Raw genomic sequence first — 13,155 nt, forward strand, 5'->3', positions numbered from 1 at the left:
CTTTTCAGGAAACAGCAATTCACTAAGAACCTCTAACAAGAATATAGACTAACTGTAAAAAGGTGTAGCTGAACACCTACCAACACTTTGTAGAAAGCCATGGGAACAAATCTCAAAGTCGATTCTTTCTCAATTAAAGCATTAGTTGTACATGAAAAAGACTTGAACTTTTATTTTTCTGAAAAACATACCCTAACTTCAGATACTGTTCTGAAGTTCATACCACATTGGTCTTGGGGGTGGTTTGGTTATTTTCAGTTGGAAGCGAGCTAAAAATAAATATCTAGGACTCATGCTGAGTGGGGTTTCCTACCACGAAAGGCATAGGCAAGTTCAGCTCCTTATCTGACACATGCCAGAGAATCTTTGTAAGTTATGTTTTGAGTTTTTATTTATTTTTAATTGGATGAAACGTCTTTACAATGTTGTATTAATTTCTGCCACACAACAATGCAAACCAGACATAACTATACATATATCACCTCCCTCTAGAGCCTCCCTCCCTTCATCCAACCCACCCTTTTAGGTCATCACAGAGCACCAGGCTGGGCTCCCTGTGTTATATAACAGCTTCTCACCAGTTATCTGTTTTACACATGGCAGTGTATCTATGTAGACAGCCTTCAGATTGGGAGAAAATAATTGCAAATGAAACAACTGAAAAAGAATTAGATCTCCAAAATACATAAGCAGCTCATACAGTCCAATATCAGAAAAACAACCATCCCAATCAAAAAATGAGCAGAAGACCTAAACAGACATTTTTCCTAAGAGGAATACAGATGGCCAACAAACGCATGAAAAGATGCTCAACATCACTCATTATTAGAGAAATGTAAATCAAAACTACAGTGAGGAAACCTCACACCAGTCAAAATGGACATCATCAAAAAAAATCTACAATAATAGTAACAATAATACAAAACAGTAAATACTAGAGAGGATGTGGAGAAAAGGGAACCCTCTTGCACTGTTGGTGGAAATGTAAATTGATATAGCCACTATGGAGAACTGTACAGATAAACTTTTTATAGTAATAAAAGTATTAATATTTTAAAAATGTAAATTCACAGGCTAGTGAATAGGCTACTTTTTTCTACAGAAGTTTACTTCAATAGGTTTAATCACTAGCTCAGTCTCAGGAGATTGGGGGATAAATATTCAGAGTAAAATCATTTCTTTCTTCTCCGTCCCTTTATTCCACTAGCTGGTGCATACAATGAGCAAGACACTGGAATTTTCTAAAAAAACACTGATGGCTGACACAAGGAAGGGAAGAAGGGTTGATTCCTTTTATAATGAGAATGTTGTGATAGGAGTGTGACTTGTTCAGTTCTTGAGCCTAGCAAGTAGATTTTCGGGGAGCCCAGGCAGCTCAGGATGTCTCTCCCACCTCCCTGGGAGATTGTTGCGGAATTAGGTGTTTGCTAACACCCAAACAAGGGGGTTGTTTTGTATAGGACTACCATCGCCTCCTGAAGAGCATTTCCTAAGCAGACCTGTTAACTTCATCCTCTGAAATACTTAGTTTAAAAATAAGAACCATTTCCTTTCTCTGTGCTCAAACTAGCTTAAAAACGTCCAAAGAAGGCTGACTCCACAGGGGTCGCCCCCAAATAAACCATTCCCCCTGCCAAATTTCTATGACTTCAAACTTCCATTAGGCTTATTTAAGTGGATTATATCTGAAGAGGAGGAAACACTTGCCACAGACACAGCATATTCAGTTATTTCAACTTACTTCAGAAGGTGGAAAAATTCTATTAACATTCTATTAAATTTAAACCACAAGCTTCTTGCATAAAATTATTTCAAAATTCTGACAAGGTACAGTGGCGTGTGGGGGATAGAAAAGCATTCCTTAAATTTTTAAACACACTCTGAGTGAGAAGAACCTATTTTGTTTAAAAAAAAATGAAATAAAATGCATTACTTGGAAAAATATTTATACACATACACACACACACACACACACACAGGACATTATAAGAAAAGACTGGCCAAAAAAAAAAAAAATTTACAAGCCCAACTTCTACATTAATTTAAAGTAATTTCAGAATTAGCCAGGGTGAATGACTTGTTATATTAAATACAAACTCAAGTAACAGTTACGATTCCTATAGCTTTTTATTATTCAGCTAGTTACTTCAAAGAAAGCTGAATTAAACCAACTTCACCAGGAGTGAGATTGAGTCCACATTATTTCTTTTTGGATAAATGAGCTTCTTTGTATATCCTGATTCTATTACCTTTTGTTCTTTTTAGATTATTTCCTAAGTTATACATGAAAACCTACATACCTCTGTATTTTTATTCTCTAATGCAAAGATAAATAATGTCTTACTTTAGAAGGGAGAAATTCATAAATTAAAAAACATACAATAAATAACGCATACAGATTATAAACCAATATGCACAAAATAAATGCCTATTTAAAAAATAATTCTATACATCTATGTATGTAAAGGATCATACCATATATCAAATCAAAAGTTGTCTTCTCATCAATTCTCAATGTAATATTGGAACTATGCCTAGAGTTAATGAATTCACAGAGTTTGAGGGAAGGAGATGGAAAGAGGTAAAGAGTGTAAGGGGGGCAAGAGGCCTTATTTAATTTTTTCTTTCAATCTTTGGCGGTGCCATGTGGGGGTATTAGATCCCTGACCAGTGACCTAACCCCTTCAGTGAAGGCTCAGAGTCTTAACCACCCGACTGCCACGGAAGTCCCAGGATGGTGGGACTTTTAAAGTTTGCCTTTTTCATCCGCACATTTTTCTAGGTTCATGCAGTTTGAAATCACACAGGGTTTCAAAAGCTACCTAATCTCAATTCCTAGTTTAGAAATTACATATTATCAAAATTTCTAGTCCTTTCTGGACACAAAATAGAAGCTTTTTCCTTTTGTATATGTATGAGAGTGGTGTTTACATAAGCAATAGCAAGGAGTCATCAGCCTTTTATAGACACTGTTAGAATTTTCATCCATTAAAGCTACTAGCAGGTTTGTCACTTAAGTTTCCTAAGTTACCAAGATAACGACATGCATTATAAACATAAGCACTTTCATTTCTAAAGAGACATTAGATAACCCAATAACAGACTAATCACCATGGCTGATCACGTGTTGACACTATATCCATAAGCCATCCCTGTTAACGAATCACACTTTGAAAGGCAAATTCATAATTAGTTGGTAACACTGATTCTGTGTTATACATCAAGTTAACAAAATGCTTCCTCATTAAGGACTCTGTTAAACTCTCCCTCCAATTAAAATCAACATATTTTAAAATATGTGCAGTAATGTCAAAGCAGGAAAAGCCAACTATTAGAGCAGCAAGCGATACAAAAATGAGCTATCAAGATTACATACAAATGTGAACAGTTGTATATTAAGTGCTATCATAAAATCTACATGGATTTTCCATTATAATGGAAGGGGTAACATTAGTATTCAAGTACTTCACCTCTTTAAAAATGTTCCAAAGATTAACCATCAGCCACATGTGTCTATCAAGTACTTGAAATGTAGCTACACCAGACTGAAATGGGCTGTAAGTGGAAAACATACACCACAAAATCAGACTTTAGCACACACACACAAAAAAAAAAAACAGAAAGCAAAATATCTTGATTTATATGTTGATTTTATGTTAGCATGATATAATTGATTAAATTAAACAGTATTATCATGGATTTCACCTAGTTAGTTTTTATTTATTTTTTACTTTTTTATGAGGCTATTAGAAAACATAAAATTCAGTAATTTGCTCCTGTTATATTTCTATTGGACAGCACTTATCTATAATGTTTACAGGACTGTTTTCATCAAAGCCACTGGGTGACACTGTTTCTCCATTAAATTGATGAAAGTAAAGCAATTTCCTGGCAGAGGAAAAAGTCTTGCACACACCCAGGCATGCATACATGTATGCACACACATAAACACACACAACAGACATCATGTGCTCCTTACAATTATCCATATTCTTAGGATGAAAAAACATGAATACACCTGAGTACTTTTATTATCATCTTAACAGGACTTGAAATACTTAAAATCTGTAATAATCATTCAGATTCCTCAATAATAAATGACAGCTCTTATCAAATCAAATAAGCAGAAGTTGTTTAGTTTGTGACTTTTCCCAAACAGCTTTCCATCTTCTAAATGGTAATGTTTCTCATGACTGCCTCTAAAAAACTTACATCCTATTTACTTATATTTTAATGGATTCTCACAGAAGCCATGAAAATAACTTAAATGAACAAAAACCACCAGCTGTTTTTGCTAGCAAAGAAATGCTTTACCCATGTGCAGATTCCTTTTCACCTTGAAGTTTGAAATCCTGATCATTTTTAAATCGATTCACTAAAAACTAAAATGAAAACAGAAATCAATATTTAAACCACCATCATGCACTCTTCTTTGATGAGATAAAGATTCCACAAAGTAGGACTTTGCAATGCAATTGATATTCATTTCTGGGACAAAGTCTTGAATAATACAGTCTAAAGGCTGCCTGGTAGATGACCAGAAAACTCAACTTTGTAAGGGCTCTAGAGTTTTGTGTTATGTTATCTGTACATTCAATGGGTTTTATTCAATCTTCTAATCCTGAATGAGAATTTAGAGTTGGATTCCAGTGTAAAATCACAAGTGATTGGTAGGTTTAAAATGATCTGCCTAACTCTTTTTCCACTGTTCCCCAGCAGCAGATTCAAGTCCAACAGAGAACTGGATAAAAGTCAACATTTTACCTCAGGTTGCTACATACTTTTAGCTGATTCTCCCTCCGTTTCCTTTTCTCTAAAATCAGACTTATTCTAGTCTCCTAACTACAGTCTGCACGGAATTAAGCATTTTAAGATCTCGCTGCAACAAATTCCTTAAGCCATAGACTACACCTCGGGATAGGAAAGCCACCACTGTGTTAGCTTGAGGTGTGTGTAACGTGTCCCAAATCTTATATTATCTTTATTTCAGAAGTCCTATTAATGTATACTAAATTACTTTCCACTTCAAAGAAATAATTCTCCCTTGCCTTCAAAACCTAAACCTGCTCAAAACCTAAAACAATTATGTTTAACCATTATGCATTGAGGACCTTCTGAAAATCTATGAAAACATAAAATTTTTCCCCCAAAAAATGAAAGGATGAACTTTCGCATAAAATTTCAGAGATGAGATGAACGGTTCTGGCTCTAGATTTAAAATCTGCTCTAAGATATTATATGCACTGCTTCAGTGATTACCTCAGAGGTCATTTCCATACTTTACTGTGATTTCTCCCTTTCTTATGGTGATATCTCATTATCCTAACTAGGCTCTAAGCTCTGAAGAGCCAAGGTGCTACATTGTACCTGTATAGAATTTGTATGCTTTTTAGCACAAGGTTTATTAATGCACAGACAAAACATGTTGACTTGACATTGTGTAGGTTCACTGACCAAACACTTTGATGAATAACATTAGCTAAGGATAGCATCTTCTTCTAAAATAGCAGACATTTTGGGAGAACACATACGGCCAACTAATATTTTCAGCAATCAGTACCTAACAACTTTTTCTCTGAACTATGACTTCTGCACATCTTTTTAAGACTTCTTTCCCCCAGAAATCAAACCTGTGTATTTTATGCTGACAATTGTGCAAGTGTACATTCTCAAGTGCAACACGGAGATAATTCCCTAGGATAGCCTTACAGAAAACATACACAAAAAACTTCTTTAAAAAAATACTACCAATAGTAAAAGTATATACTGTGAGGTAATTCCTACAAGCATTTAAATTTCTATGTAAAGGAACTAATGTTCATTTGAATATTAAGAGCACAGCTTTAAGTGCAAGAATATGGAGGTGTCTCTGAATCTCCTGGTTTATTCTGAATCATTTGATAGAGCTTCCTTGAAAATAGGAATGTACTAATAGAAAATAAACACAAATTGAGTTTTCAATTTAATACACTTGAAGCTTCTTTTTAATATCACACCCAGAAGAGGAAAGAGAGGTAGAGACTCCATGGAATAGAAGACACATGGCCAATGAAAGGCTTACCAGGTGGCGCTAGTGGTAAAGAACCTGCCTACCAACGTAAGAGACTTGAGAAACACAGGTTCAATCCCCGGGACAGGAAGACGCCCTGGAGAAGGCAATGGCAACCCGCTCCAATATTCTTGCCTGGAGAATCCCTTGTACAGAGGAACCTGTCAGGCTACAGTCCATGGGGTCGCAAAGAGTCAGACACGACTGAAGCAACTCAGCACGCACGCACGCACGCGCACACACACACACACACGGCCAATGAAAACTATTCACCAGAAACATGTAGGATTGTGTCTGATTTCACAAAGCTCAAGAAACTTGCCCTATGCAAAAAAGCTTTTCTGAAAAATCCAACTCTGCCCCCTACACCCTAAATAAACTCACTCTTTTACTAAGATTAAATAACCCAAGTTTTCAATGAAGTGTACATAGACTACTGGGCTGTTACTGGCACAAATCACATTAATCAACACTCTTAAGATATAATGTATATGCAGATTTCTAATTTTGAGGTTCCCAAACATCCTACTTCAACGTAATAAATGAGAACTTACTGAAAAAGGAAGTGAAATTAAACTTGGTGAAGACTGTTATTCACCTAGAGTCCTGAAGAGATTCTTCTCAGAGCTGTATTTCCTAACAGAGCGCAGCAAATCCACACAAATGTCACTACAGATAAATGAATGTTTTTCATGCCAGTGTCACTCACCCTTGCCTGCCTGAACCCCTCCCCCCTAGACTTTTCAAAATGTATTTCATACACAGAGTCACTGTTCTGGTTGTTTATTTAATTAACATGACAGCCCAGCATACACAGCATTTCTTTCAGTTCTACAGTTTTAACTTTTCTACACTTTAGACTCAATACAGAAAGAGGGAAATTACTGTTTGCCTCCTTCCAACCTCTGTAAATTTATATAGATTCACTGACTATTTCTGTCAGTTAAAACACTTTTTTCAGTATGCTTTAAATATCTATAGTCACAAAGTAAAATCACAATTTTGTCCCTACACACCAAAAAATTTTCTGCCCTCACCTTTCCCAAAGGATGAGAAAATCTTGTTTTTCCTTTTTAGCGTTTTTAGAAGTTGGCCTTAATTAATTTTAATTCTGTCAGCAGGTCATAAATAATCAATATTGTTCTTTGTATAGCCATATGCCAAGTTAGACTCCTGAAATGTGATAGAAGGTACAATTGGATTAAAAAGGTATAATTGTTTCTGAAATTTATTAAATTTGAGAAATATGTTCTGTTATCCTGAAATGTATTTAGGAGTTTAAAGAACAATTAATTCTATATTTTCAGAAGAAATACTTTTGTATTTAAAAAATACACAGTAAATGCAAGATAGTTGTACTTTTCACCAAAGATGTAAGAAGGCCTACCATTGAAAACTACACCTACTACTGTATCATATTCTTTTTGCTTTGCTGTTTCCGTTTTTGGCTTTCTTTGCTTGAAAATATCTTTCTTATATCAATAATGAAAAACTTGATTCTACTTTTGATAACCAACCACTAGACTCTTAAAAAAAAATTACATTCCTAAAAAGCCTGCTAAAGATCTTTTTGCTAAATATGTTTAATTAACAGCCTTAAGGCCCTATGTGTGTGAAAATATTTTGATTTTTAATCTCACAAAATGAAGTATACAGCTGTACATTTCTGACTGAGAGTGTACCCACCACAAAGAATTTTGTCATGAATTGGTACAAAAGTATTAACGGTGAGGTGAGAGGCATACTGCTTGTGTTTATTTTATGTGAAACCGTGGGCAAAGATATTAAATCCTTCTTAACATGTAACTAAAATAAAATTGGTTTGTGAGGTTTGAATTCTTTCAAAAATCAATGTGTAAGGTGGTTCCAGTAATTAGAGGGAAAGAGCCAGCCAATTGTGTAGAGTATCAAGAAAAGAGACACCCTTTCAAATACAATATTCAAGTGTTACAAGTGCTGAATTAAAATTTTATGTTGAAAAATAACATTTAGTAATCATGCATAATTTCTAATAATTCAAGAAATTCTAAGGACCTTAGTGTTTGGAAGACAAGGTGATACCTGCTCAGGGATATAAACATCCACTTAAGAAAGATACATACACCTTAATGGAATCATCTGCCTTCTTAACCAAAAAAGTACAGTCTGACTCACTGATCTACAAAAATCTTGAACCTACTGGGCCGGTAGGAGTGAGTTAAAAACCATGAAATGTTACCAATTGGGTTCTTTCCTGAGAGCCTACTTCTTCATTAGCATCTCACCCAGTGTCCCGTTAATTCTGAGACTGAAGACTAGATCGATCTCCTCTCTTTGGCTGAAGCTGTAATTATGAGCAATGCTGCAAAACTCAGTTCTGTATGTAATAGCTGATCTATTGTCTTCATGATGGTTCAGGAAGGGGAGAAGGAAGGCAGGGAGGGAGGGAACTCTGTCATTTGGTTTGCCTTATGACAATTTTATCATCTATTCTCCTTGACCTTTCAGAATTGAGTCATTGCCGAGAGATAGCTCTTAAACTAGTGGCTGCTATCATTCACACAAAGAAAAGGTTGGAATTCTCTCACCTTTAAACCTCACAATGAGCAAAGTCCAAATGAAATTCTCCAGAGGACTTTGCCAGCTTCTCTGTGTTTTATGTTCTTACACCTCTACTTAAAATCCACTTGTTGCCTGAGGATTATCTTAAAGAGTAGACATTCTTTCAGAAAAGAACTCCTAATCAGGTAGCATTCAGGGCAGTATTATATATGTGTTTTATAATTATTATGATTCTTGATTTCATAAAGCATTCAGATGACAGTGGTACACTTTGCACCCTTAATCAGAAGTTTGTTTCCTTGTGATAAAACAGATAAGCCATTTACTATATAGCTCCTGAACTTTTCACACAGTTAGGCTAACGTATGAGATATTGCCCTGTCTTATAAGATCCTAGCATGTTGTCAGTTCCCACCCACTCCCCCCCCAACAATTATGCTCAGCAACAACTTTAAAGGGTCATATATAAAAAATAGCCTTAAGTAACACGCACACACTTACCCATGCCCTCATTAAAAATTCAAGTAAATAAATTTCTGCTAAATGTCACCTTGCTTTCCCATCAACCATAAGAGATAGTCTCTCATTTTAGAGGAGTCTTCATAAACATAGCCTTTAAAAAAAAATGGCAACCAAAGAAACTGATCAAAATATATTATGAATATACATGATCGACCTCACTCATCTGCAAAACGTGAAAATTCAATGCTCAATAATTATCTTAGAAGTCTGCAGGCTATTCAAATCATCCATTTGTCAGTTCAAACCAGAGAAAACCAGTAAAAATCTATGGGTTAATTAACACTGCTGGTTAACTCCCCTAAACACCTTCTCATTTTAAATCTACCCTTAACTCAAATGTTAATAAGAAATTTCAGAAATCGAATTTCAGAGGTTAAATGATGTGATTTTGGAGTCAGGTTTTTTATGCTTAACTCACAGATTTGCCTTAGAAATTAAGTTTCAATTTTGCAATGATCAGGTCACATTTCCCTGTAAGTTAAAGAAAAGTGTACTTGAAATACATTTAAACTAGCAGCGTTTTTATTTAAAAGATGTTCTATCAGTGACTTTAAAAAGAAATTAAAATGTGTTTTCCTCCAATTGGCTTATAGAGAGCTTACTTTATTCTGGTGATGTCCAGATTTCTACCAAAACTAAGTATCAGTCAGTGGCCTGTTTTTAACTTCACCCTTAGAGTAAGCTAAACCCAAGAAATATTTGCTTTATCTAAAGGGAAAGCTAAATAAGTACATTTGCTTTAAAATAAACACAGAGACTGCAATGTTGTCATCCATTCTGCTAAATAATGTCAAACAACCACATTCTGTGTGATTAACTCCATTTGAGAAACAAACTAGTCATCACACCATATGGTGACTGCTATTTCTTAGAAATACCCAAATGATTATCCACAGAGTAACCTAAAGAGAAAAAGCTTACTATGTCCTAGGGCATTCTCTCACTCCCTAAAGTTGTCCTCATAGTGCCATAGGTAGGCATAAACTTAAATGATAAAAGTGTAAATTTCCACTTGCTATACTTAACCAGCTCTCTATCACCTCCACCCTCAAGTGTCAAATCAGTTTGAAGTAGAGAGGTGAACACTGAAGTTCTCCTCAGATACAATCTGCTTTTAAAATAGGGGTTTGTTCTTTTACACCCTTTATAGCAACTGTATTCCACGATCTCAAAACAATGATAATAAGGAAATAAGTCCCCCAAATTCACTAAACATTATCTGGGATAACCTCACTCATAACTCTAGATTCCTCATCCTCCTCTCTGAAAGATTTATATTACCAGCAATTTAGAAATATTTTCCTAAATTATTATTTCCTGTATAAATCCACTTGAATTGCTAAATATCCACTAAGTATGTAGATACTCAAGAGAAATTTTTTCAAGTTGACACTAACAGCGCAGTCCACGATTCTGACAAATTCTGAAGTTCAACATATTGTTCCCCAAATTGAAGTTTATGGTTTTAATACAAAACACATCAGCACGGAATAATGTATGTCCCCAAATTACATTTTAAAAAGCAAACTGGGCACCACCAAAGGCAGCCTCTTTAAGTAAAAGTTACTGCAAAACCAGAGTATATCAGCACCTCACCGTCAAGCATTCCTTGCTTTAACTCTAGAATATTTTTACTGACTTCCATAAATGTTTACCTGTCTTCTCAGAAGAAAGAAATTTTATGAAAAGAAACAGAAAGAAATTCTATTAAAAAAAAGAACAGAAAGAAATCTAGCAAAATCCTCGTTTTCAAAATCACCCTTAAAAAAAAATTTAATTCGAACATTTCTGCTAAAGGAGGAAAACATGAGAGCACTTAAAAGTACAGACAAGTCATCCGCCAGGTGTAGCACATCTTAAAAAGTTGGCTCAGCTGTGGAAGACCCTGCAAAGACCATCTAGTTTTATTACTTATTCATGTTCCTGTTGTTCAGGATATAAAATATTGTGCGAGAGGGCGAGAAAAACTCCCTGGTTTCCAAGTCTGAAGTTAGGGCACTTTGCTGGGCTGTCTTTCCTTCTGTTCCCAGCGCTCCAATTCCCTCCACTTTGTGGCAGATCCCAAAAGCTTTCAAGTTTTCCCGAGAGGCGAGTGAGAGGGGGGCTGCAGGTCCTTACCTGTTCCCTGGGGATGCAGGGCAGGGAGGTCCTCCGATGGGACTTGCTGCTGCAGCCGGACATCTCGGCGGACACCACGGAGCTGGACCGCCTCCTCCTCTTAAACACCGGGATCTCTTCCTTGGTCCCAGCGATTAGCTGGGACCCGAAATGCTCCCTCGGAGCCTCCCCCGAGTACTGCGGCAAGATCTGCTCCACGTACCTGGCCAGGAGGATCCCCACCACGCCGGCCAAGTACGCCAGGTAAGGTCTCCAGGCAACCTTGAACCTCTCTAAGGAAATAAGGGCCACGGTCCTGACCGCGCTAGTCAAGGCGATCATGAGGACGCCCAGCCTCAGCCTCAGCACCAGCCATGTCGCGGCGGCCAAGCAGCTGAGCACCACCCCCGCGGCGGGGAGCGAGAGTAAGTGATCCTCCCCGACGCCCAGCCCAATCTGGACGAGCGCTTCCCCCCCGCAGCAGACTGCCAGCAGCGCGACGGCCAGAGGCAGGCGCACCCCGGCGCGCAGGAGGTACAAGCCCATCCAGAAGAAGGCACACAGGACACTGAAGAGCAGCGCTGAGGGCTGCAGCCAGGGGCCGAGCGGCGCGCCGCCCCCGGGAGCACCTCCCCGCGGCCCCGGGAGGACGCCCCCTTCTGCTGCCGGGGCTGCTTCCTCCTCCTCCGCCGCCTCCTCTTTACTCCGCTCCAGGTCACAGCCGATCTCCCCGCGGACCAGCCTCACCAGCAACGCCAGCAGAAAGGACAGGGAGCCCGCGCACAGCGCCGAGGAAAGTTTCCGCGAGCGCCGGAGCGGCCGCAGCACCCGGGCGCCCCAGCAGCCTCGGCAGCCCACGTCCCGGGGCGATGCGGGGCCCGCCGCTGGAGCCGGCCTCGCCTCCCAGTGTCCCGGCGTGGCCCAGACTCGGGAGGCCTCGCCCGGCACGGCCATGGTGCGCCCTCTTCGCGGAGTCCCCGAGGGCCCCCCCGACGCCCCCACCCCGCCACACACACACACGCGCGCGCGCGATCACGCCCGCTCTTCTCGCAATCCCACCCTCGGAATCCCTCCTGCTCCCAGGCCGGCGAGCACTGAAAGTTTCAGCTTTCGAATAACTCCTGGAGAAGGCTAGATGCTCTAAAGAGACGCCTTCCAGTGAAAAGCTAGCACAGGCAGAAGCGGTCAGACTTCCTCTTTTTCTCTCTTGGAAAAGCTTTGCAGCATTCTCCGCTCCACCCCCACCCCCGACTTCTGTCCTCTGGGGTCTCTCCGGACTTCAGGATTTTAAAGACTGCCCGAGGCGTCCGGCGTGCGGGGGTCGCAGCTGGAGCCGGGGACGCGGGGAGAGCTCGCGGCCATCCTGGGTGCTGCTGCACGCTAGGGGCCCTCAGCCGACGGAGGTCCCCCTTCCTCTCCTTAATGCAGCTCTTTCTCTATCACTCTTTCTTTCTCCTCGGCCGATCCTCCCCGACCCGGCCCCAGGAAGCGAACCACCATTCCCTTGGGCAGAAAGCACAGCCTTCCCTGCGTCTGTCGGTCCAGTTCATGGCAAAAGGTGGTGAAAACGGAAAAGGGGGTGAGAAATAACCAAGAAGTTGCTGAGTCCCGTCGGAGAGACACCCAGTCGGAGAGACGAGCGGCTGCCGCAAGGGACGGGAGGGAGGGCAAGCGAGCTGGAGAGGAAGGGAGGGTGGGAGGGAAGTGAGGGCGAGAAAGGAGAAGGAGATTTACAGGTTTTTTTTTTTCTTTCTTTCTTTCTTTTTGGTGCGAGGTTGGTGGTGATTTGCAATTTTGCAGAAGGGAGGAGAGTGGAGACGACTGATTAAAACTGTATAAAAAAGCAGGCAGCTGGAGTGATCTGCAATCCCGCTTGCTTTCTTTAAGGCAACTCCCTAGGAAAGCGTTCTCAGCCCTGCTCCCGCCCCTCCCCGGAGGAGGCGCTC

The 13,155-nt window shown here is 39.6% G+C and overlaps 1 protein-coding gene across 1 annotated transcript in view; it reads right to left on the reverse strand.

The window, feature by feature from the left end:
* PDE3A (phosphodiesterase 3A) overlaps positions 1-12,881 on the reverse strand; it is a 364,186-nt gene extending 351,305 nt beyond the window's left edge. The window contains exon 1 of the mRNA XM_005680800.3: positions 11,231-12,881. Coding sequence (XP_005680857.3) covers positions 11,231-12,163 — 933 coding nt within the window. The 5' untranslated portion in view covers positions 12,164-12,881. The remainder of the gene's footprint in view (positions 1-11,230) is intronic.

The sequence above is a fragment of the Capra hircus genome, chromosome 5 (genome assembly GCF_001704415.2).
Source record: "Capra hircus breed San Clemente chromosome 5, ASM170441v1, whole genome shotgun sequence".
Classification (NCBI taxonomy): domain Eukaryota; kingdom Metazoa; phylum Chordata; class Mammalia; order Artiodactyla; family Bovidae; genus Capra; species Capra hircus.